Source organism: Myotis daubentonii, chromosome 15, assembly GCF_963259705.1.
Source record: "Myotis daubentonii chromosome 15, mMyoDau2.1, whole genome shotgun sequence".
NCBI classification, from domain to species: domain Eukaryota; kingdom Metazoa; phylum Chordata; class Mammalia; order Chiroptera; family Vespertilionidae; genus Myotis; species Myotis daubentonii.
Genome location: NC_081854.1, coordinates 24,901,962 through 24,928,836, shown reverse-complemented (window position 1 = coordinate 24,928,836; position 26,875 = coordinate 24,901,962). Strand labels below are relative to the sequence as shown.

Sequence of the window (26,875 nt, the reverse complement as noted above, 5' to 3'; positions counted from 1 at the left end):
CTGCTTCCCTGTGTTGATAGAGTGGCTTTCTGTGCTAGGTGTCCTATAGGGCCCAGTGGCTCAGCCTCCCCAATTACCTGAGGTGGACACTCTTGGTGCACCCCTTTGTGGGCTTTGTGCACAGTCTTCTTGTAGTTAAGCCTTGATTGTTGTAGGCATCACTGGGAGGAATTGACCTCCAGGCCAATTGGCTGTGAGAATCAGCTGTGTCTGTGGTGGGAGAACTTCTGTGCTGGAGACACCCTTCAGGGGCAAGACTTGTTTCAGTGGGGCTTTGGTGCTCACTGAGTCTGCCCCCTGAGTGTGTCCCTTATGGATCTGAGGAGTTGAAATCTGGATGGTCCCACTCTGACCACTGGGTACACTGGCTCTTGGATCTCTAAGGAGGTGCTAATTTAGCCTCTGCCTGAGGCTACCCAGCAGGAGCTATGGAGAGATCTGCAGATTCCTCTTCTATGTTTGGGGTTTGGAGGTGCCCAGATGAGGCCCAGCTGTGAAGCAATGTAAGCTGCTGTGGGGCCTTGTGCCTTCTTTTGGATGTTCTGGGTCTCTCTGACCCAGCTGCAGTTTGTTAGGTAATTTTAGATTGCAGAGGGCCAGACCATTCATATGCAAAAGCCTTTGCACACAGCTTGGGTGGAGTTGGGTCTCAGGGAATCAACAGGGTGGAGCAAACAGCTATGGCAGATCCTCAGTCCTGCCCTAAGAGGCCTCAGGTCTCAGTGTCCGTGGTAATCGCTGCCACCACCTCTGAGAGAAAGCCGCCCTCGAGTTCTGCCTGATGCCAGATAGTCCAGTTTCTCCCCATATGAGTCTGGGTCTCCAGAGACTCACCCGGAACTGGAGTTCAGAGCAGTCAGGAGCTTGAGACTCCCTCCTGATTGAAAAAGACAACCGCATCCTCAGTTGCCAGCCTTTTCCATGTGCACCTCCGTACCTCTGCACTTTACTTTTGTAACTCCTCTGAGTCTCAGTGTGCTTTTCTCTTTCCTTGTAGTTGTAGAATTTCCACTCAGCCAGCCTTCCTGTGGTTCTGGATGATGTCCGTTTTGTCTTTTAGTTGTATTTTTGAAGTGGTTGTGCGAGGCAGCAATTTCAGGTGTTTACCTATGCCGCCATCTTGGTTTCTCCAAGAGATGGGATTTAAAGAAATTATTGTCAGCTTTTCACAAAGCAGTTCTCCAGGAATTCCAAGTCCAGCAGAAGATGGGTATCCTCTTGGTACAGCAGTGGAAGTGCCCTTGGAGCACAAGGGTGCCTTAAGCTGACCCCATGGAGCCACAGCTGCCTCCGCTGAGTGCACAGGAAACTGGCCATCCCATCAGCTACCCTCCCAGCTACCCACCCCCTTGCTTCCTCCCTTGAAGGACTGCCTGCCAGAGGGGCAGTGGCGGTGGAGGCTGAGGGGACTGACAGTAATTGAGTCTTGATAGCTATTGGCCCATTTGTGCATAACGTTAGTCCTTAGGTGGTCTGTGATGATTGGCTTCAGCCACAGTGTATGAGCTGCTGTGAAGGTGCTAACTACATGAAGTGGAATTTGCCCCAGCTGGGTCTGATGCCTGTTGAGATCTTTCTTCGGTTATGCCACTTTTTAAAATTTATTTTTAATTTATTTTTTTAATATATTTCTTTATTGATTTCAGAGAGGAAGGGAGAAGGAGAGAGCGATAGAAACATCAATGATGAGAGAGAATCATTGATTGGCTGCTTCCTGCACACCCCCTACTGGGGAACGAGCCCACAACCCAGGCATGTGCCCTTGACCAGAATCGAACCTGGGACCCTTCAGTCCGCAGGCTGACGCTTTATCCACTGAGCCAAGCCAGCTAGGGCAAGATATGCCACTTTTGAAACTAACTGGATTCTGCTCTGTTGTCTGAAGTTGGCCAATGGGTACATGTTTGTTCTGCCAGTGACTCACCTTGGACACCATTATGGAGCTACAAAGTGATTCACAGTTTGTGGCTATCTTTGTTGGGCCTGCATGTGCATGGGAAGGACCAAGATTTGCACTAAGGCCACTTCCACTTGCATTGAGTCTTGGAGCAGGTCAGCAAAAGGTCCAAGAATCCCAAGATCCACATCCTCCAGCTGGCTGCCTTTAGACTCAGTCACTGAAAGAGCCTCTGGTGGTACTCAAGTTGCAAGAGGAAAGTTCTTAGGAGTCACCAGGTAGAGGTGAGTGGTGTTCACCAAATTGATACAGATTCAGACTTGGTTCTGTGCTGGGTCTGAGTCCTTCTCAGCAAAACTTCCAGGTTATACTAAGTCTAGCTGCCATCAGCTGGTGCTCACAGACCTTTGCTGTGGGGTGGGTTATCAGAATGAAGCCAGTAGAGTTTATCAGGCCCAAATAGAATAATATTTGGCTGTGTGAGGGGAAGTTCTATACCAGGTGGGCATGTGAAGGAATAATGTTCCCCATCCTAGAGCCATACCACTTGGTGTGTTATAGATTTTGCAGTGAGCCTGGGTTCAACAGTGTGGGGTCACCAGGTGTTGTGAGGCTGGGACTAGTGAAACTCCCTTGAGGGGGAGCACCAGTCAGCTTTAGGGAAAGATAGGAGGTGGATGTTTTGTGGAGTAGCCCCTACACCAGAGCCACACAACTCAGTCACTGACACCTTTTTAGTCTGCCCAGACCTCTGTATCCCTGCCCAGTAAGCTGACTTCTCAGCAGGGTGTGAGCTTTGCAGGATGGGACGAGAGGGAGTTCAGAAGGTAGTGGGGCTACCTTCTGTATTCCTCTAGGCCAAGGGTGGGCAACCCCTGGCACACGTGCCAAACATGGCACGCCAGTAACTTTTGCTGGCATGCGAAACCCTCTCTTATAATCTTCCATTTACAATTGTGAATCATTGTTCTCAGTGATGAATTTTGTTAAGTCTTGTAATAGGAGTAGCCTGGCAGATGAAAGTAGTAGCTCGTGCATATATCTGAAGGTCACGAAATATAAACCAGTTGTAAAATCTCTGTCATCAGTGATGCAGCAGCAAAAGTTCCACTGATAATATCAAACGGAGTCATAAAATTTTCTGTCGGACTATCATTGTACATGTATACATTAAAAAATAAATGTATTTATTTTTAAATGTCGCTCGAATGAATTTTATTATTTCTTCAAGGTTCTTCACATATGTACACCTTAAGAGGTATCAAGTAGGCGTAACATGTTCTCAAAAAATTAGGGTTGGCATGTAGAAGAATTTTGAGTCAGAGATTTTGCTGGTTTTGGCACTCACTCACAAAAAGGTTGCCCACCCCTCCTCTAGGTTGATGCCATAAGGAGAAGAGTGCTCCACCCCAAAAGATGTCATCTGCGGTGTGGGAGAGAGACTCAGCATAGGGTCCCTGGTGTCTGTCCCTTCACCTCTCTTTCTAGAGCTACAAACCTGTCTCTTTTCACACACCTCTCCTGTGTTCTGCCCTTTTCCCAGTGGAACCCAGAGTGAGTAGCTCTGAACAAGATTTTGTGTGTTGGCCCTTTAAGAGGGCATCTTTGTTTCTAGCAGTCTCTTATCTCTTTCTAGTGACTGAATCCCTGCTGAATTTTACAGCCAGATGGTATGTGGTTGCTTCTTCCCAGCTCTGTTGCTCTGGGCTGAGGAGCCTGCTGTAGGGTTCAGATCCTACACTTTTCAGGGGGAACCTTTGCAGCTGAGATATCCCTCTAGAACAGTGGTTCTCAACCTTCTGGCCCTTTAAATACAGTTCCTCATGTTGTGACCCAACCATAAAATTATTTTCATTGCTACTTCATAACTGTAATGTTGCTACTGTTATGAATTGTAATGTAAATATCTGATATGCAGGATGGTCTTAGGCGACCCCTGTGAAAGCGTCGTTCGACTGCCAAAGGGGTCGCGACCCACAGGTTGAGAACCACTGCTCTAGAATCTCAGTTGTGGCCTGTGAGAGCAGGGCCAGCCCTTTTGCATCTTTACCCTTTCTACCAGTATCAATTTGGCTTCTTCTATAAGTCCCTGGTTATAAGAATTCTGTTTAGCTACTCCTCAGTTGGTTATTCATTCAGTTGATTCTATAGTTTAGTTGTGAATCCAGTTTGGTCCTAAGAGGTGGTGAATGTAGTTTCCATGTATTCTGCCACCATTTTTGTTGTTGTTAGCTTTTTGTTTTAACAAGTATTTATTTATTTATTTATTTATTTTTGCATGTAAAAAATTTAAATCTTTATTGTTGAGAGTATTACAGATGTCCTGCTTTTTCTCCCCGATTGCCCCCCTCCACCCAGTTCCTCCCCTGCCCCAGACCTTCACCACCCTATTGTCTGTGTCTATAGGTAATACACATATGCATATAAGATCTTTGGTTAATCTTTTCCAGCCCCCAACCCTCCTTCTCTCTCTCTCTCTCTCTTCCTTTCTCTCTCTCTCTCTTTTTCGCTCCTTCTCTTTAGAGTTGTCATTCTTTTCATATTTCCATGCCTCTGATTCTGTGTTATTCATCAGTTTATTTTGTTCATTATATTTCTTGTTCATTTTTTTGATTTTTAGATTTCATTATTGATAGATATGTATTTATTGCCATTTTATTGTTCATAATTTTTTAATCTTTTTCTTCTTCTTCCTTTTCTTAAAGAGTACCTGTCAACATTTTATGCAATACTGGTTTGGTGATAATGAACTCCTTTAGGTTTTTCTTGTCTGGGAAGCTCTTTATCTGACCATTTTCTAAAGCAGCGGTCACCAACCAGTGGTCTGTGGACCACTGGTGGTCTGCAAAGTCCGAAAGGTTGGAGACCGCTGGTTTAAGGAAACCTTTGGAGCAGCGGTCACCAACCGGTGGTCTGCAGACCACTGGTGGTCCCTGAGGTCTGAAAGGTTGGAGACCGCTGTTCTAAAGGATAGCTTTGGGTAAAGTAATCTTGGTTGTAGATCCTTCCTATTCATCACTTTGAGTATTTCTTGCCATTTCCTTATGGCCTGCAAAATTTCTGTTGAGAAATCAGGTGACAGTTGTGTGAGCACTCCCTTGTAGGTAACTGCTTTTCTCCTGCTGCTTTTAAGATTTTCTCTTTATCTTTAACCCTTGGCATTTTAATTATGATATGTTTTGGTGTGGGCCTCTTTGGATTCCTATTGTTTGCGACTCTGTTCTCTGACATCCCCATAATTCAAATGTTGGTACACTTGAAGTTGTCCCAGAGGCTCCTTACACTATATTCATATCTTTGGATTCTTTTTCTTTTTGTTTTTTTTTAAATTTTTTTTTATTTTATTGACTTTTTACAGAGAGGAAGGGAGAGGGATAGAGAGTTAGAAACATCGATGAGAGAGAAACATCGATCAGCCGCCTCCTGCACACCCCCTACTGGGGATGTGCCCGCAACCAAGGTACATGCCCTTGACCGGAATCGAACCCAGGACCCTTCAGTCCGCAGGCTGAAGCTCTATCCACTGAGCCAAGCCAGTGAGGACTGGATTCTTTTTCTTTTTTGCTCTTCTGATTGGGTGTTTTTTGCTGCCTCATATTCCAAATTGTTGATTGAATCTCTTGAATTATGTATGCTTGAATAGTGTATGCTTAATTTCTGACTGGTCCTTTTTCATGTCTTTGATTTTCTCACTAAGATCCTTGAAAGTTTCACTAAGTCCCTTAATGCTTTCATTAATTCCCTTGAAGCTCTCATTAAGATCTTTGAGTAACCTAATAGCCATTATTTTGAACTCTGTATCCACTAGTTTGCTTGTTTCCATTTTTTCATTTGTAACATATTAATATTTCTTTGTTTCTACATTTTGGCTGCTTCTCTGTGTTTGTTTCTATGTATTAGGTAGAAATGTTATGTCTCCTGGAATTGGTAGAGTAGCCTGTAGGTGTCCTGTAGGCTCAGTGGCTCAGTCTCTCAGTCACCTGAGCTGGGCACTCTAGGTGCTCCCCTGTGTGGGCTCTCTGCACAGTCTTCTTGTAGTTGAGCCATGATTGCTGTTGGTGTCACTGGAAAGAGTTGACCTCCAGGCCAATTGGCTGTAAGGTCCAGCTGTGTCTACAGTAGAAAAGCTTCTATGCAGGAGACACCCCTATGGAGCAGGACTTGCTTTAGTAGGGCTTTGGTGCTGAGTCTGTCCCTTGAGTGTGTCACTTGTGGATGCATAGAGTTGTAATCTGATATGGTTTGTCCACCAGGTGTCCTGGCTCTGGGGCCTCCAGGGAGGTACAAAGTCAGCCACTGCCTGGGACCACCTGACAGGAGCTACACAGAGATCTTCAGATGGCTGCTACTTGTATTGGGCTAGGAAATGCCCAGGCGAGGCCCAGCTATGAAGCAAGATAGGCTGGTGCTAATGCCAAGTCTTGGGCCTTTAATTGATAGGTTTTCAGCTATTGCTTGTTTAAGAGATTTTAGCAAGGTCTGATTTCTGAGCCAAGACAGTCCATTCATATGGAAAAGCAGCTGCAAACAACTTGGATGGGGCTGCAAGTTGGATGGGGTGGAGTCTCAGGGAATCACCAGGGCAGAGCAAACAGTGTGGGCCACACTGTTGGAAATAGATATGGCTGCCAGTCAGCTCTGTGACAAGGAAGGTCCAAGTACAGGAACAATGACCCCTGCAAGGACCCCTGTCTGGGAGAAAGCCACCCTCTGTGTTCTTGCCCTGATGCCAGACAGTCCAGTTCCTCCTCGTATGTCCCTGGATTCCCCCAAAGCTTTCGCTCGGTGCTGAAGCTCAAATGTAACAAGACCATGTAAGTTCGTGCATGGGCCCTGTAAGAGGAACACCTGGGACTCCAGCAGCCTCCATGTCATTCAGCCACAATCCCTGCTGGTTTTTACAGATTGAAGTTACGGGGACTTCTCTTCCCAGCTCTGGAACCCTGAGCTGGGGGGTCTGGTGTGTGGCTAGGACCCCCTGCTTCTCATGGGAAGCCTTGGCGATAACCCTCTTGATTCAGAAAAACACCACAGGCGGGAGTCGGACAAATCTGTTCCACACCCCCGCCCCTCCTACCAGTCTCAATGTGCTTTCTTCTTGACTTCTGTAGTTGTAGGACTTCCATTCAGCCAAATTTCAGGCAGTTTTGAATGATGGTGGTTCTGTATTTTAGTTGTCATTTTGGTGTGGTTATGGGAGGTGAGTGAGTATAGGCGTTTACCTACACCACCATCTTGGTTTTCCAACAAGTGTTCTCTGCCACCATCTTACCTCCTAAATTCTTTTACCTCTAATTTTTTCCGGATAGTAAGTATGTTGAATAATAATTTTTTAAGCTGCCTTCTAGTTAAGACTATATATATTATTTTAGCTAAGTAATTATTCCTGTTTTATTGAGCTGTTTAAATAAAAAAAAATCAGTAGTAGTTCTTTATTTAATCACCTTTTCAGCATCTTTGGGATAGATTATGTGATCTTTTTTCTTCATCAGCTCTATTGGTATGTGGAATTATCTTAATAGCTTTCCCCATATAAGACCACTTTAATATTCTTTAAATAAACAGCACTGGGTCTTTCAGTGTGCTCTTTTATTAAATGTTTAGAATTTTTACATTAGTTTTCAGAAAGTTGGAATGTAGTTTCCTTTTCATGAATAGTCTTTATTTAGTGTAGTATCACTTCATGAAAATCGTTTAGAAGTCCTTTTCTTTCTTAATTCTCATAAGTAGAATTTGGATGACCTATTTTTTAAGGCTTTAGTAACCTTTTAAATGCTGCTTTCCTAGGAAAAGGACATGGTAAGTCTGACCATATTCTATGCCAGTGATGGCGAACCTTTTGAGCTCAGCATGTCAGCATTTTGAAAAACCCTAACTTAACTCTGGTGCCGTGTCACATATAGAAATTTTTTGATATTTGCAACCATAGTAAAACAAAGACTTATATTTTTGATATTTATTTTATATATTTAAATGCCATTTAACAAAGAAAAATCAACCAAAAAAATGAGTTCGCGTGTCACCTTTGACACGTGTGTCATAGGTTCACCATTACTGTTCTGTGCTCTATGGAAATTAATCTGTATCTCTTCTGTGTTCAGTTTGGAAAATTATAATTCTTTAGAAATATTATTTTAGCTATGTTTTAAAATTTATTGGGGAGATAACTCCTTTATCAAATATCCTCTGTCTATATTCATGATTATTTAAAATATTTCTTATTTCAGTGTCTGTGCTTTCTGTTTTCATTATATGAACTAATGGTTTTTGCTTTATGTATTTTTCTTTTTATTAACCTAATTCTGCTTTTATACAGTTAATGCCTTTTCTGCTTTGCATTCATTTATTATTTTTCTAATTATTTGAGGATCTTAAATTGTTTTAAAATTTTTATTGGTGTTTTTTAATTCCCTTACATGCATTATGATTAAAATTTATAGATACAAAGTTATTGTAGGTTTTTTTTTAAAATTATTACCATTGTTTTTTAAATACAAAAATACTATTTTGGATTTTATTTCCATGTTGATCTAAGAGTTATTTAATATAGACTTCTAAAATTTCAAGTGGATTTACTTTTTAAAATTCTGTTATTTCTAGTTTTAGTAAAAAGTCTATGTGATTTCAACTTTTTTATATAAACCATCTATACTAATAAAAGGGTAGTATGCTAATTAGACTGGATAGACCGGATGTCATTCTGGATGTCATTCCAGATGTCATTCCGGATGTCCTTCCTGACAAAGCCAGGGCCTGGGCCAAGCCACTCGGGGCCCTGGATGCCTGCGGCCAGCCCAGGCGAAGCTGGCCCGGGTCCCGGGTGCCTGTGGCCAGCCAGAGGGAGGGAAGCCCAGGTTTTGGGTGCCTGTGGCTGGCCAAAGGGAGGGAAGTCCGGGTCCTGGGTGCCTGCAGCCAGCCACAGGGAGGGAAGCCCAGGTCCCAGTTGCCTGCGGCCGGCTGGAGGAGGGAAGCCTGGGTCCTGGGTGTGTGGGTTGAGGCAGAGGTGGTTAGGGGCAATCAACCAGGCAGGCAGGTGAGTGGGTGATCAGGCAGGCAGAGGGGTTAGGGGCGATCAGGCAGGCAGGCAGAGATGATTAGGGGCAATCAGGCAGGCAGGCCAGTGTTTAGGGGCGATTAGGCAGGCAGGCAGAGTGGTTAAGGGTGATCAGGCAGGCAGGTAGGCAAGCAATTAGGAGCCAGTGGTCCTGGATTGCAAAAGGGATGTCCGACTGCCGGTGTGGAATCAGGCCTAAACCGGCAGTCAGACATTCCCTGAGGGGTCCTGGATTGCGAGAGGGTGAAGGCCCCGGCTGAGGGACCCCCCTTTAATGCACAAATTTTGTGCACCGGGCCTCTAGTATTATCATAATTGAAAAAGTCATCCTTTTTCTCTCATACACAACTCATTCAGTACTTAAATTTTCCTATGGCTTTTTCTCCTGTTGGCTAGGCATATGCTGGTCTGTATTCAATGTGACCTTTGTTAGCAAGTATTTTACACTCCAGAAACTACAAGACCCTTTGTCCCTATTAGTGGATTCCTGACATATATCCTTTTTTTTCCTTTTGTTAAGGAATTCATGAGAACTTCAATAAGGCATAAACATTTACCTCTGTCTGAAAAATCATTGGTACACATTTCTAGGAAATAGATGAATGGCCTTGCCTCTGAGGGAATGGAAAGCAGAAGACCTGAGCAAGGGGATAAAGGAACAAAACCAGTTGAGCATTTGTAAAATGGATGAGTAATTGAATAGGTTTAAAGGGAAGATTAAATTAGTAGAACTCCTCAGTATCTTTTTAATATGTGGAGACAAAGAAAAAGTAACCCATAGCTTGGGGATAAAAGAATAAAATGAATTGAGCCTTTGTAAAATGCATGAGTAATAGAATAGGCCTAAAGGAAAATTAAGTAAGTATAAATCATCAATACCATTTTTGTATGTGGAGACAAAGGAAAAGTAACTCATAGCTATGTGAAGGAAGGAATGAGTATTATAGAGAATATTGCATAATTAAGGATATATAAGCAGTGATAAGATGCATAGGAGTACACAGTCACCATTTTCCATTTATATATTTAACTGGACTAGTTTGGATGAATAAAGGAAATACTTAAATCATTATGGTAAGATATCCTATATAATAAAAGGCTAATATGCAAATTGACTGTACAGCAGAATGACCAGTCACTATGACGTGCACTGACCACCAGGGGTAGACGCCCAATGCAGGAGCTGCCCCCTGGTGGTCAGTGCGCTTCCATAGGGAATGCGCTGCTCAGCAGAAGCCAGGCTCATGGCTGGCGAGTGCTAAATATGTCCGAACCCACGGGGAGCAGGCCTAAGCCATCGGTCGGACATCCCCTGAGGGCTCCCAGACTGCAAAAGGTCACCGGCCTGGCTGAGGGACCCTTGAGTGCACAAATTTCATGCACTGGGCCTCTATTATAGTAAATATACTAAAGCCAGATTAGAGACAGAGAAATATATGGGAATTAGTGAAACCTGTTATGTGCTATGAATTTATTTTAATTTTATCTTTTTAATCCTCACCCGAGGATATTTTTTCCATTGATTTTTAAGGAGAGTAGAAGGGAGAGGGAGAGACAGAGAGAAACACTGATGTGAGAGAGACACGTCAGTTGGTTGCTTTCTGCACTAGCTCTGACCAGGGTCGGGGCCAAGAAGGAGACTGCCACTGAGGTAAGTGCCCTTGACTGGAATTAAACCCAGGACCCTTCAGTCCATAGGCTGACACTCTATCCACTGAGCCAAACCGCTAAGGCTAAATTTATTTTTTAATGGAGAGTAAAGTAGAGATTGTGTTTTTTGCCCTTAAAGAGGTTTAAGGGTAAGAAAATAAGCAGAATAACAATTGGAAAAATTAATAACTATATTATTTCAACATAGATATATAAAATATATATACATATATAATAACACAGACATGTAACAAAAAAAAAAACCCAACCCACCCAAAACATCAATTTAGATACTGTCAGTAGAGCTAGCCTTAAAGCGAGTGACTTTTAAACAAAGGGCTTAGGATGAGAAGAAGCTACCATGTAAAAAGCCCAAATCAGATTTGTGGGAGATATAGCAAACTGAAAAGCCTAAAAGATGAAAGTAAGTTGGGACATGTTCTCAATAGGTCTCTCCAAGTAGCAGTGAAGAGGACAGTGCTGAGATAATGTGTTATAAGCAAAGGCATTTTAACCACAGTAAGTTTGATTTTATTCTAAGAATAAAGAAAAATTGTTGAAAAAAGTTAAGTATGAATTTTTTTTTTTATCTTCAGCAGAATCATATGGAGAATATTGAAATAGGACTGCTCAGGACTGTAGAAGCCGATCCAAGAGATTTAGGTTGTATCTAAACCTGAGCATTTGTAATAAGTTCCCTAGTGATTCTAATCCACATCTCAATTTGAAAACCACTGACTTATGTTTACAGGCATATCTTGGAGATATTGTGGATTTGGTTTCAGACCACTGCGATAAAGCAAATATTCACCTTAAAGAAATTCACACAATTTTTTTTTCTAGAGACTATTCAGTTATGTGTACACTATACTGTAGTCGATTAAGTGTGCAATAGCATTATGTCTAAAAAAACAATATACATAACAACTAAAAATTATTTATTGCTAAAACATGTAAACCATTATCTGAACATTGAGTATGTCATAATCTTTTTGCTGGTGGAGAGTAACATCAAAGATAACCAATATAATACAAAACTTTTGAAATATTGCAAGAATTAATAACCAGAATAGAACACAGAGACATGAAGTGAACAAATGCTTTTGGGAAGATGTTGCTGATAGACTTGGTTAATGCAAGGTTGCCACAAGCCTCCAATTTGTAAAGAACATAGTATCTGCGAAGCACAATAATGTGATGCACAATAAAACGAGGGATGCCTATAACTAATACCCAATCTTACGTGAATTCTCATTTTATTTCTGGTGTTCCCTTATGTTTTTTTTCTCCTCAAATTTTGTAATAGGTTTAGAATTTCATTGGTCATTACTTTGTCATTTTAAAATTATTATTTATTTTTTTTTGCTGTAGAAATTTTACTACTTTCAGAAAAAGGAACTACATTTTTGTTCTCTTGTTTTCTTTCAGATTTGGAGACCAGGTATGAAACCAAGAGGTTATCCTCAGAAAATGACATTAATGAAATAAACTTAGTCCAGTGGAAGATAATGGAAAGAATTAACACACATGGCCTTAAGAATCTAATTTTAAAAAATAATTGGGAATCCAAAAAAAATTTTAAAGGACAAGAGGGATATTTTGGACAAGTGAAAATAACATCTCAAAAAGTGTCCTCTTACCAGAAACACACATCTCTTACTCCACATCAGAGAATTCATTTTGTTGAGAAACCCTATGAATGTAAAGAATGTGGGAAGGCCTTTAGAGTACGCCAACAACTTACTTTTCATCACAGAATTCACACTGGTGAAAAGCCCTATGAATGTAAGGAATGTGGGATGGCCTTTAGACAGACTGCCCACCTTAATCGACATCAGAAACTTCATATTGTTGAAAAACAGTATGAATGTAAGGAATGTGGAGAATCTTTCATGTCTGGCTCAGACCTTAGAGTACATCAGAAAATTCATACTGGTGAGAAGCCGTATGATTGTAAGGAATGTGGGAAGGCCTTCAGAGTGCGTGGGCAACTTACTCTTCATCAGAGGATTCATACTGGTGAGAAACCCTATGTATGTACAGAATGTGGAAAGGCCTTTAGACAGTATGCACACCTTACTCGACATCAGAAGCTTAATACTGCTGACAAACTCTATGAATGTAAAGAATGTGGGAAAGCCTTTTTGTGTGGCTCTGGCCTTAGAATACATCACAAACTTCATACTGGTGAGAAACCTTACGAATGTAAGGAATGTGGGAAGGCCTTTAGAGTGCGACAACAACTAACACTCCACCAGAGAATTCATACTGGTGAGAAACCCTATGAATGTAAGGAATGTGGAAAGACCTTTAGTCGTGGTTATCATCTTATTCTTCATCACAGAATTCATACAGGTGAGAAACCTTATGAATGTAAAGAATGTTGGAAGGCTTTTAGTCGTTACTCACAACTTATTTCACATCAGAGCATTCATATTGGTGTTAAACCCTATGACTGTAAGGAATGTGGGAAGACCTTTAGACTACTCTCACAACTTACACAGCATCAGAGTATTCATATTGGTGAGAAACCCTATAAGTGCAAGGAGTGTGGGAAGTCCTTTAGATTGCGCCAAAAACTTACTTTACATCAGAGCATTCATACTGGGGAGAAACCCTTTGAATGTAAGGAATGTAGGAAGGCCTTTAGACTTAATTCATCACTTATTCAACATCTGAGAATTCATTCTGGGGAGAAACCCTATGAATGCAAGGAATGTAAGAAGGCCTTTAGACAGCATTCACACCTAACCCATCATGTGAAAATTCATAATGTAAAACTATAAGAAAGCCTCAGTCCTGTGTTGTAGAATCTTTATGGGTGTAGTAATTAATTCCTTTTGCTTCATACATGCAATCATCTTGGCATATGTGGTTTTGTAGAATTTTTAAAATGTGGTAATTTAGAAAAAAACCTTTGAAAATGGCAGTGTGTCCCGAGCCTTGTCCCAGAGCAGATAGAACGAGCAACTAAATCGAATAACATCCACCCCAAATTGGCGAAGTAGACACAGCTGGTGAGACAGTTCGCAGCCGGGAAGGGCAGAGAACACCTGGAGAACGGTAAAATCAGGAATCTGGGCTGGGGAGAACTGTGAGACCTTCCAGCCCAGAGGGTCAGAGGGAAACCGCATGGCACAGAGTCCGTGTCCCTTGGGTCAGGCACAGCATCTCTCTGTGGAAAGAAGGTCTGCAGGACTGCTGGTGGCAGGGGATTCTAGATCTGGGTCCACAGTCACGACAGACTGAGCCCAGAGGGGGCATTCAGGACAGCTGCCCAGACCTCACTTTGCAGGGAGGAGGGGGGTTCACACAGGTACAGCTCTTTCCCCTCCTGTGGTCTTCGCTTTTCTTTGCTGAACCTAGTTCATAGGACCTTTCGGATATGGACACTCACCTGCGGCTGAGGTGTGGACTTGTGGAGTCTGGGGAGAGGAGAGGGTCCGGGAGAGGTGGCCACGAGTCTGGCACTGAGTCATACCTGAGCCCGGAACCTGGGCAGCCATTTTCTCCTGAAGAGATAGCCCCTCCCTGCAGTCTCCAGGCAACCAATACAGCCACACCCAGACTACACCCTGAGTGGTACAAAGGGGAAAAAAAATCTGAATAGCCCCTGAGAATCCACAGGGACTGGCCTGAAGAGAGGCCTTCAGTCCCAGCAACAGGAAACTGAGAAGCCACAAAGAGTACCGAAGAGTGGGATCTTAAAGGAATGCCAAAGGAATGACACTTCACTTTTTCGTTTTTATTTTATTTTAATATTCTTATCTCTTTTTCCTTTCTTCTTTATTTCCCTTTTTTCATTTGTTTCTTTATTTTCTATTTCTTTTTCGCATTATTTTTCCATCATTCTATTTTATTTTTTATCCTCTTTTTTAATCAACTTTTTCAATTTATTATTATCATTATCATTATTTTCTTCTCTTTTTCTTCTTATGCACTAATCCTCTTTCTACTTTCTCTATACTAAACTGAGGTCCTCCCCATATTCATCCAATTCTTAACGTTACTTTCTGTATATAAGATTCTGCCCCCACCCTCTTTACTGGGAATTTGGTGTTTGTAAGTTTTGGTTTACCTATTTGTTTTCTGGTGCTCCCACCCCCCGCACCCCCCATATATATTTTTTCCTTTTTTCGTTTTCTTTCATACCATTTTTTCTCTCTTATCATTTGTGCTCTCTTTTCTCTCCCCTACTTCTCTTTTCTCTGGTGGTCACTTATATTGGGGTTATTGGTGTCGTGAGTACATTCGTGTTTTGTTCCCTTTATGTCGTGTCTTGTCAAAGTGAATTTTAACCTGTTTGGCCTAGAGAGTGAGCTAGAAAGTAAGCCACATAACCAGACCCTCGGAGAGGAGACTCCATCCACGAGTGGGTCAATAACACTCCAGGCCCAACAACAGAGGCAGTAAGAAGGCAGCAGTAAGGGAGAGAGCATGAGTGAGGGGGAGCAAAAGAGTGTGGGGTGTGTGTGACTGAGGCACACTTAGATCCCACAGGACCTTTGGGGGCAGGCTAACCGGGCTCACCTAACTACGCAGCCTCTGTTACCATTGCAAACAGTCCCAGAGCGGCTGGCTCTTCCTCAGAGGCCTCGCCTTTTTGAAGGGGAGAGCTGCTGTGACCAAGAGCCCAGCCTCACCTCCACCCAGGGTGCCCTCAGATAACACCCGGGACTCTACAGCCACCCCTGCCAGGGACCTGCTACCTTGGCTGCAGTCCCACAGTCACCGAAACTCCAGCCACCCTGGGCACAGGCTCCTGTGAGTTCCAAAGCATGCTCCCCTTTGACCAGCCCAACACTTTAGCCCAGGGCACTGCGACCATGCGAGCAGCAGCCCCGCAAGCAGCCTCATGTGGCCTGCTCCCATCCGAGGAGCAGCAGCTGTGCATGCAGCCCACACCCATCCAAGTAGCAGCAGCTGTGTGAGAAGCCCACCCTGGTCAAAAGAGCAGCCTGCACCCCCCGCCCCCCCAAAGGAGCAGCAGCCACATGAGCAGCCCGCCCATGACCAAGGAGCTGCAGCCTCATGCGGCCCACCCCCATCTGAGGAGCAGCAGCCTCACGCACAGCTCACTCCCATCTAAGGAGCAGCAGCTGTGTGAGTGGCTTGACCTGGTCCGAGGAGCAGCAGCTGCCCGAGCAGTCCGCCATGGTCTAAGGAGCAGCAGCCGCACAAGCAGCCTGCCCCTGCCAAGGAGCAGCAGCCGCGGTGCAGCCCGTCCCATCCGAGAAGGAGTAACCACGTGAGCAGACAACCCTTGTCCGAGGAGCATTAGCCACGTGAGCAGCCCGCCTCCATTCAAGGAGCAGCAGCTGTGCGAGTGCCCCCCCACACCCCCACGCCCCCGTCCAAGGAGCAGCAGACTCATGCGCAGCTCACCCCCATCAGAGGAGCAGCAGCCACGCAAGCAGCCTACCCCTGTCTGAGGACCACATGATCTCATTTATGGAATATAATGAATAACAAACTGATGAACAAAAACAGATCCAGAGACAGAGAAGCATTGATCAGACTGTCAAACCTCAGAGGGAAGGTAGGGGAAGGTGGGGGTAAGTGGGAGAGATCCACCAGAGGACTTATAGCATGCATATAAGCTTAACCAATGGACACAGACAACGGGGGTGAGGGCATGAGTGGAGGTTTGAGGGGACAATGGGGCAATAAGGACACATATGTAATACTTTAATCAATACAGAACAAACATTATAAAAATGTGGTAATTTAATGTATTCTACCATTACTCAAACCTGATAAACTTCACATTCATTCTAAAAACTGATCTTAATATAACAAATGTGGGAAAGACACTTATCTCTATCCCATCACTTTCCTACTTGTATTTTATTGAACAATATGCTATTAACTGCTCTGCATTACAATTTATTCATTTGTAAAATCTATAATAATAAAAGTGTAATATGCTGATTAGACTGGATGTCCTTCCAGATACCTCCCCCACGAAGCCAGGACTGTGAGGGAAGTGCTGGTCCCTGGTGCCTGCTGGCAGCCACTGGGAAGCCCAGGTCCCGAGGCTGGAGGGAAGCCTGGGTCCTGGGTGCCAGAGGGAAGCTGGTGCCAGCAGCCGGGGGAAGGAAGGCCTACTCTTTCACGGATTTCGTGCATTGGGCCTCTAGTGGTAATATAATACTGTGGCAGAGTAATATTACTGTAAATTCATTGATACTCCCTTCAAGAGGTGGAATTTACATCCTTTCCTCTTGAATATAATCAGACTTTGACCAGTAGAATATAGTGAAAATGCCAGTTTCTTGACCCAGACTTACTGGTATATTTTATTTCATTTACTAGTATTGGCATACTCTCTCAAGTTCAGACCCTGAACTGTTAAAAAGTCTGGCTACTTCCCTTGAAGATATCACATGGAGAAGTCCTGAGAATACAGAGAGGAAGTGCTCAGTCTTCCAGACATGCCCACCAGGACACCAGACAGTTGAGTGACATAGTTTTGGATCCTTCAGATCAGCCACCAGCAGAATGCCATTGAGTGACCTCAGTTATTGCTCTATAGAACAGAAAAATTGATCAACTGAGCCCCTGCCCAAATTCCTGACCCACAAAATCATGAGATTCAATAAAATGGTTGTTGGTTTAAGCCTAAATAATCAAAGTTGACTTCAGATACTATAAAAAAAACTTGTACAGATCTATAAACAAAGGAAAACATTTCAATTTAGTTATCTTGTTTTTCTTAAAACCAGAAACAATAGTTTTGCAGGCAACAAGAAGTTTTTAAGAATAGATAACCTCTAACAAAATTTTTCCAGATCATTCTACAATGCACTATTTTAATAGATGAGAATAGCCCCTAAAAAGTAAAATCTAGATCAGTATCAATAAAGATATATGTAAGCATTTTAAATAGAGTTTAGTAAATTGAACTCAGTAGTTTATTAAAATGATTATAAAACATAAAATTATCTACCAGGAATTTCCAGGGACTTGATCTGTTGTGATTCAATTAGGTATCCAGATTTTAGGTTTTCTAACCTGAGCAATGTAACAATGTTGGAAAAAATGACATGACTCAGCTCTGCTATCTTATAAATTGTTTCTCTTCTTGTTGTTTATCTTCATTATCTTTTAAAAAGTGATAAACAATAGCCTGGTTGGCATGACTCAGTGGTTGAGCATCAACTTATGAATTAGGAGGTCAGGGTTCCATTCCTGGTCAGGGCACATGCCCAGGTTGTGGGCTCGATCCCCTGTGGAGGGGCTTGCAGGAGGCGGCCAATCAATAATTCTCATCACTGATGTTTCTATCTCTCCCTCTCCCTTTCTCTTTGAAATCAATAAAAATTTATATTTTAAAAAGGATGAACAATAGCTATAAAAAATAGGCATTCAACCCTTAGAAACCTTCCATAAATAAAAATGAGTATTGCCACACACTTCATTTTGAAACAAACCTCTGTAATGTTCCTGTAGTCAAACAATACATTATGACTTGTACCTACAAGTCCATTTTGCTCATAATGGGCAGATTGGGCAGATCCATTGAAAAATCATTCACCGTCTAGAATAATACATAGTTCCCACTCATTTCAATTTTTTTTTAAATTTGTAAAGATTACACACAATGTTTACACAAAAATATCATGCTGAAGAATATTATAAGTACTATAATAAAATTAATTTTTGTCCGTAGGTCAATGTATTTCTCCTTCATGGTTACATTTTTATGTTAGAGTTCTTCTGGAGACAGTACCTTAACTCAAAATTTCTTAAAGTATGTTCCACAAAACTAGTATTTAATGGTACTTGAAAATGATTTTGTGGTCAAACAAGCGCAGGAGCTCTCTATACGTTATTTCTTGGCGGGGGCTGGGGGGGACACATAGAGTCTCTATAAAAAATATTTCATTTCATCGCCCTAGTCCAGGGGTGGGCAACCTTTTTGTGAGTGAGTGCCAAAACCAGCAAAATCTCTGACTCAAAATTCTTCTGCGTGCCAACCCTAATTTTTTGAGAACATGTTACGCCTACTTGATATCTCTTAAGGTGTACGTATGTGAAGAACCTTGAAGAAATAATAAAATTCATTCGAGCGACAAAAACACAGTATATGATGATGGAAAATACATTTATTTTTTAATGTATACATGTACAATGATAGTCCAACAGAAAACTTTATGACTCCATTTGATATTATCAGTGGGACTTTTGCTGCTGCATCACTGATGACAGAGATTTTACATCAGGTTTATATTTCGTGACCTTCAGATATATGCATGAGCTACTACTTTCATCCGCCAGGCTACTCCTATTACAAGACTTAACAAAATTCATCACTGAGAACAAAGATTCACAATTGTAAATGGAAAATTATGAGAGGGTTTCACATGCCAGCAAAAGTTACTGGTGTGCCAGGAGTTGCCCACCCCTGCCCTAGTTGGTCTGGCTCAGTGGATAGAGTGTAGGCCTGTGACTCAAGGGTCCCGGGTTCAATTTTGGTCAAGGGCACATGCTCAGGTTGCAGGCTCGATCCCTAGTAGGGACCATGCAGGAGGCTGCCGATTAATGATTTTCCCTCACTAATGTTTCTACCTTTCCCTCTCTGAAATCAATAAAAATATATATATTTCACTTTATCTAAACCTGTGTATTTCAGACTATGATAGAATTCTCATTCCCATTACCTATTGCAGGTGATATTCCACTTTGGTAGATGTTACCTTGACCTAAAAGTGTGGCTTTAAGGATAGAAATGTCAGCATTATGACAGGTGTATGGTTATCTGTATAGTGAAGAAAGCAACTCATCATGCTATCCAATAAGCTAATTCTTTTAAAATTAAATTTTATGGTGCTTTTCAATAGAACAGAAAACCCCTAGCTCTGTTGTTTAGATAAATACATCATATGTATTTAGGCCCTTTATTGTAATGTTTAGGTTCGATACAACTTCTCACTGAATATCTACCGAATATTTGTGTTTCTTGCTATACAGAAGCAAGAGTTTCTCTGAGGTATTTATCAAAAAGTGGGGTTGCCTAGTCACAGGTTATATTTACTTTCAATATCACTAGATATTCCTGGAGAAGTGGAGAACATCAATGTGGGACTAATTTACAACCCCTTCAACATGAGAAAATATTATATTTCCACTTCTGGCATGTGCTTTAATATGTTCTTGGTTAATAGTAAGAATCTTTTTACATCTGTTTTTTTGTTTTTTTTTTTGTTTTTTTTTTTTACAGAGAGGAAGAGAGAGGGATAGAGAGTTAGAAACATGATGAGAGAGAAACATCGATCAGCTGCCTCCAGCACACCTCCCACTGGGGATGTGCCCGCAACCGAGGCACATGCCCTTGACCGGAATCGAACCCGGGACCCTTCAGTCCGTGGGCCGGCGCTCAATCCACTGAGCCAAACCGGTTAGGGCATACATCTGTTTATTGATAAATACTGTAATTTTCTAATTCATGCTTTTTTTTTTTTTTTTACCATATTCCTTTTTTAAAAGAACATTTATATAAGAATTGTGGGATTCTTAAAAATGGCATTCTAGATAGTAATCCCTTACCTAGTATAAATGATAAAACCTTATCCCAGATCTGGTTCATATCTGTATTTATTGTGATACTGTCATTAAAGTTTAAAATATAGATATAATCATAGCTTTCATTATGACCCAATCTTCTTAATTTATTTTTTTTACTAGACTGTTGGTTTTCTAGTCAATCAGTTATGTCAATTGCAAAGAGATATACTTTTATTTTCTGAATATTTATAGTTATTAATTCATTTTATTATAATAGAAAGAATTCCAGTACAAAGTCTAGGATTAGTGGTGATAGAAAGGCATCTAATTGTTTTCCCCAATTTAATGTAAATCATTAAGTGTAATATTTGCTCTAGATTTGAGGTCAACAGATTTTGTGTGGCTTAGTTGTTTCCTTCAGTCACTAATCAACTTTCTTTAAAATTAGAAATGCCTGCTGGATATCATCAGATGCCATTTTAGCACATTGATATATAATGTTTTATTGAATTTTGTTAATGTAATAGTTGTACTTTGGTTATTAAGGCAGTATATTATTGGTGCAAGAATAAATAGTCTTCTGTATGTCCCCATTGGAGAAGTGTCTATTCGGATCCTTTGCCCATTTTAAAAATGGATTGTTTGTCTCAAATAGGGGTGCACACATTCTTTCAAATTGGTGTTAGACAATGTGATTGTCCCCCCAATGAAACAAAATAAATAGCCCTGCAATGGAGCTATGTATATGTGACCATTTGACTCACGACAAAGGTTCTGCTGCAATGTGGGTTGGAAATGGTATTTTCAGTAAGTAGCACTGAGTTAGGTGCATATCCATATTGATAAATGAATCTTGGCTCTTACCTCACATTACACTCAAATTAATTCTAGATACAATAGTGATCTAATTATAGAAGATACAGGCTTTAGAAGAAAACATAGGATGTATTTCTAGCCTGGGGGTAGAAAATATTTCTTAAACAGAACACTAAAAGCCCTAACAATATGGGGTAAAATAGTAAATTTTACTATATTAAATTTAAGAATATGTTTTCATCAAAAGATGCAATTTAAAATATGAAAAGACAAGCCCACAGAGTGGGAGAATATATCCACAATATATATATTTGAACAAAGACTTATCCATAATATCTACAGAGCAATAAATGAAAAAAAATAGGAAATGGGCCAGGCCGTCATGGGGGAGGGGGGGAGCAATCAGGGGCAGAGCTGGCCTGGGGGAGGGGCCATGGGCAGGGCTGGCCAGGACCCAGATCAGGCTGGATCAGGCTGGTTGGCTGCTGCAGTGCGTGTCATAGCCACTAGTTATTTAGGTTGTTCTGGTCGTTCTGGTTGTTCTGCTGTTCCATTTGCTGGGCTTTTATATATATACTAGAGGCCCTGTGCAGAAAAATTTGTGCACTCAGGGGGAATGGGGGGGTCCCTCAGCCCGGCCTGTGCCCTCTCACAGTCTAGGACCCCTCAAGGGATGACCACCTGCTGGCTTAGGCCCGCTCCCCAGGGGATTGGGCCTAAGATGGCAATCAGACATCCCTCTGGCAGCCCGGCAGCCCTCGGGGGATGTCCACTTTCCAGCGGGGAACAGGCCTAAATTGCAGTCGGACATCCTTAGCACTGCTGAGGAGGCAGGAGAAGCTCCCACCACCACCGCTGTACTGGCAGCCATCAGGCTGGCTTGTGGCTGAGCAGAGCTTCTCCCATGTGAGAGTGCCCTGACCACCAGAGGGCAGCTTCTGCATTGAGCGTCTGCCCCCTGGTGGTCAGTGTGTGTCATAGTAATCAGTCATTCCCAGTCCTTCTGCTGTTAGGGTCAGTTTCCATATTACCTGTTTACTATATAGGATAGAGGCCTGGTGTACGGGTGGGGGCCGGATGGTTTGCCCTGAAGGGTGTCCTGGATCATGGTGTGGGTCCTGCTTGGGTGCCTGGCCAGCCTGGATGAAGGGATGATGGCTGTTTGCAGCTGGTCACACCCCCTTCAGGGTGGGGGTCCCCACTGGGGTGCCTGGCCAGCTTGGATGATGGGATGATGGCTGTTTGCAGCTGGTCACACCCCCTTCAGGGTGGGGGTCCCCACTGGGGTGTCTGGCTGGTCTGGGTGAGGGGTTGAGACAGGGGTGGGCAAACTTTTTGACTTGAGGGCCACAATGGGTTCTTAAACTGGACTGGAGGGCCGGAACAAAAGCATGGATGGAGTGTTTGTGTGAACTAATATAAATTCAAAGTAAACATCATTACATAAAAGGGTACGGTCTTTTTTTTTTTTTTTTTTAGTTTTATTCATTTCAAATGGGCCGGATCTTGCCCGTGGGCTGTAGTTTGCCCACGGCTGGGCTGAGGGCTATTTTTAGGCTGGTGGGCAACTGAAGCTCCCAGCCTCTCCTTTTTTCTTTTTTCTTTTTTTATTCTGGATTAATTTACCTTCTATAGCTGTCACTGGAGCTGAGAGCAGGCTCCAGCTTTGAGGCTGTTGCTGGCTAAAAGCAGGTACCTGGGTTTGTTTAGATTCTATAATTGAAACTCTGTTGCCATCACTGGCCGCTCTAAGCTCTGAGGCCACGCTGGCTGAAAGCAGGTTTCTGGGATTTGTTTAGGTTCTATAATTGCAACATTGTTTCATCTGGAGCTCAGAGCTGAGCTGCGGCAGGTGGGGAACATTGACTTCCACCATCACTGGAGTAAGCAAGCCTTATGTTCATGTTCGCTTCAGCTGCCTGACTGCCGGCCGCCATCTTGGTTGGCAGTTAATTTGCCTATCTCCCTGATTAGCCAATGGGAAGGGTAGTGAAGTTACGGCTAATTACCATGTTTCTCTTTTATTAGATAGGACTAGAGGCCTGTTGCACAAAAAGATTCATGCAATAGGCCTTCCCTTCCCCTGGCTGCCGGCACCGGTTTTCCTCCGGCACCCGGAACCCAGGCCTTTGCTCCAGCCGGAGCCGCCTTCAAGCCTTCACTGCTCCGGCCAGAGCCGCCTTCAGTCTTCGCTCTGCCGCTTCGTGCCTCTGTATGCAAATTAACCACCATCTTTTTGGCGGTTAATTTGCATATCTTGCTGATTAGCCAATGGGAAGCGAAGGTACAGTTAATTACCATGTTTGTCTATTATTATTTATATATATATTAGAGGCCCAGTGCACAAAAATCGTGCAATCGGGGCGGGGGTCCCTCAGCCCAGCCTGCGCCCTCTCACAGTCTGGGAGCCCTCTGACGGCTTGTCGGACATCCTTAGTGCTGCCGCGGTGGCAGGAGAGGCTTTCACCACTGCCGCTGCGCTCTCCAGCTGTGAGCTCGGCCACTGGCTGAGTGGTGCTCACTGTGTGGGGGCGCACTGATCACCAGGGGAAAGCTCTTGTGTTTAGCATCTGCCCCCTGGTGGTCAGTGTGCATCATAGTGACCAGTCGGATGGACACTTAGCATACTAGGCTTTTATATAGATAGATTTTTATTATTGACACTATTACAGATGTCCCCATTTCCCCCATCTTTGCCCAGCACCACCATTGCCTTCTCCCATCTTCCCTCTAGCCATCATGTTGTCTGCATTTATCGGTTAAGCATATATATTCTTTGGCTCATCCATTTACCTTTCATCCAGTCCTTCCATCCCATCCCATTGACAACTGTCAGCCTGTTCCATGTATCCATGCCTCTGGTTCCATTTTGTTCAGTTTATTTTGCTCATTAGATTCCACATATTAGTGAGATAATACGGAATTTGTCTTTCTCTGACTGGCTTATTTCGCTTAGCATAATAATCTCCAGGTCCATCCATGCTGTTGCAAAAACTAAGATTTACAACCACGTAGTATTCCATTCTGTAACTGTACTACAGCTTTTTTAACCACTCATCTTCTGATGGGCACTTGAGCTGTTTCCAGATCTTGACTATTGTAAATAACATTGCTGTGAACATAGGGGTGCATACATTCTCTCAAATTGGTGTTTCTGGATCCTTAGGCTATATTACCAGAAGTGGGATTGCTGGGTCAAAAGGCAGTTCCATTTTTAATTTTTTGAGGAAACTCCATACTGTTTCCACAGTGGCTACAGCAGTCTGCATTCCCACCAGCAATGCACTAGGATTCCCTTTCTCCATATCCTTGCCAGCACTTGCTATTTATTGGTGGTAGCCATTCTGACAGGTGTGAAGTGATATCTCATTGTGGTTTTAATTTGCATCCCTCTGATGATTAGTGACCTTGAGTATTTTTTTCATATGTCTATTGGCCATCTGTATGTCCCCATTGAAGAAGTGTCTATTCAGGTCCTTTGCCCATTTTTAAAATGGATTGTTTGTGTTCCTGGTGTAGAGTTGTATACGTTCTTTATATAATGTGGAGATTAACGTCTTGCCACATGTATCATTGGCAAATATGTTTTCTCATACAATGGGTTCTCTTTTCATTCTATTGATGGTTTCTTTTGCTATGTATAAGCTTTTTAGTTTGATATAGTCCCATTTATTTATTTTTTCCTACATTTCCTTTGTCTTAGTAGACTTATCAACCAAGATATTGCTCTGCGAGATTTCTGAGATCTTACTGCCTATGTTTTTTTCTAGGATTTTTATGGTTTTGTGACTTAAATTTAAGTCTTTTATCATTTTGAGTTTATTCTTGTAAGTTTCATATTTTTTTTGCATGTACCTGTCCAATTTTCCCAACACCATTGACAAGACTGTCTTTATCCCAGTGTATATTCTTGCCTCCTTTGTCAAATGTTAAATGACCATGTAGGCGTGGGTTGATTTCTGGGTTCTCTGTTCTATTCCATTGATCTGCCTGTTCTTATGCTAGTACCAGGCTGTTTTGATCATAATGGCATTGTAGTAAAGTATGATTTCTGGTATTATGATACCTCAACTTTTTTCTTCTATCTCAAGATAGCAGAGCCTATTTGAGGTATTTTTTTGTTTCATATAAATTTTTGAAATATTTGTTTTAGATCTGTGAAATATGTCATTGGTATTTTAATAGAAATTGCATCGAATCTATAGATTTCTTTGGGTGCTATAGACATTTTAATGATGCTAATTCTTCCAATCCATGACCACGTGGATTATGCTTCCACTTATTTGTATCTTTTTTTCTTCAGTGCCCTCTAATTTTTCTAATTTATCACCTTGGTTAAACTTATTCCTAGGTACCTAATTTTTTTGTTGCAATAATCAATGAGAGTTTTTTCTTTGTTTCTATTTCTGATAACTCATTATTGGTGTATGGAAATGCCACCAATATCTGGATATTAATTTTGTATCCTGATACTTTGCTGAATTCATTGATTAGATCTAATATTTTTTGGTGGAATCTTTAGGGTTTCTATGTATATACAATATCATGTCATCTGCGAATGACAGTTTTACTTCCTTCTTTCCAGTTTGGAAGCTTTTTATTTCTTCTTCTTGTCTGATGGCTGTGGCTCTGACTTAGAGTATTATTTTGAATAAGAGTGGTGAAAGTGGACATCCCTGTCTTGTTTCTGATCTTAAGGGAAACATTTTTAGTTTTTGCCCATTGAGTATGATGTTGGCGCTGTGGGTTTGTCATATATGGCCTTCATTATGATGAGGTATGTTCCCTCTATTCTCAAATTCCTGAGAGTTTTTATCATAAATGGGTGCTAGATTATATCAAATACATTTTTTAATCTATTGATATGATCATGTGGTTTTTATCCTTTATTTTGTTTATGTGATATATAATGTTTATTGATTTGTGGATGTTGTACCGACCTTACATTCCCAGAATAAATCCCACTTGATCATGGTTTGTCATCTTTTTTTTTTTTTCAAGAGAAACATCAAAAGTGCTTTATTCAAAGTAATGTCCATTGCTAGCTACATATTTCCCCCATCTTTCAGGTAATTTGTGGATACCGTCTCAATAGAACTTTTCTTATTTTAAGGCAAACCATTCAGAGACCCAATTTTCCATTTCTTCGTACGTTTTGAAGTGCTGCTCAGAAAGTGATTGTGCCATCAATCGGAACAAGTGGTAATCTGAAGGAGCAAGGTCTGGTGAATACAGTGGGTGGGTTAAGACTTCCCAGGCAAGATCTTTTAACGTGCCTTTAACTGGTTTTGAAGTGTGTGATGGTACGTTATCATGAAGCAAAATTACTTTGCCATGTCTTCTGGCCCATTCTGGTGGTTTTACTATCAAAGCTGGTTCAAATTGATTATTTGTTGTCGGTAGCGATCAGTATTAATGGCTTCACTTGGTTTTAGAAGCTCATAATACACCACACCTTCCTGATCCCACCAAATGCAGAGCATTGTCTTCTTTCTGAAGTGATTTGGCTTTGCAGTCGATGTTAATGGTTGACCTGGATCAACCCATGATTTTGTGCATTTGGGATTCTCAAAATGAATCCACTTTTCATCGCCAGTCACAATTCGATGCAAAAAATACTTTCGTGCCATTGAAGCAACATTTTACTGATGACTTTTCGGTTTTCCATTTGTCTTTCGTTCAGTTGATGTGGCACCCATTTTCCTTCCTTTAAAATCTTTCCCATCGCTTGTAAACGATCAGAAATTGTTTGCTGAGCAACGTCTAATTTTTCTGCAAGTTGTTTTTGAGTTTGACACGCATCTTCATCCAATAATGCTTGTCATTGTTGGCCTTCAAACTTTTTCTGTTTACCTGGACGTTCTTTGTCTTTCACATCGAAATAATCACTTTTAAAGCATTTAAATCAGCTTTCACAAATATCTTGAGATGGAGCATGTTCACCATAAGCT

At 41.9% G+C, this 26,875-nt stretch overlaps 1 protein-coding gene and 1 long non-coding RNA gene across 7 annotated transcripts in view; one reads left to right on the top strand and one right to left on the bottom strand.

The window, feature by feature from the left end:
* ZFP82 (ZFP82 zinc finger protein) overlaps positions 1–16,535 on the top strand; it is a 64,453-nt gene extending 47,918 nt beyond the window's left edge. For 4 of the 6 annotated variants that reach the window (XM_059666916.1, XM_059666915.1, XM_059666917.1 and 1 more), the window contains one exon: positions 12,030–16,535. In XM_059666916.1, the coding sequence (XP_059522899.1) occupies positions 12,030–13,387 (1,358 nt within the window). In that variant the 3' untranslated portion in view covers positions 13,388–16,535. The remainder of the gene's footprint in view (positions 1–12,029) is intronic. The other 2 variants (XM_059666919.1, XM_059666920.1) reach the window with 2 other exon arrangements.
* The window catches only part of LOC132217033 (uncharacterized), a 238,102-nt gene extending 211,753 nt beyond the window's left edge, over positions 1–26,349 (bottom strand). The window contains exon 1 of the long non-coding RNA XR_009448837.1: positions 26,077–26,349. This is a non-coding gene — a long non-coding RNA (uncharacterized LOC132217033). The remainder of the gene's footprint in view (positions 1–26,076) is intronic.
* Between the last annotated feature and the right edge of the window lie 526 nt (positions 26,350–26,875).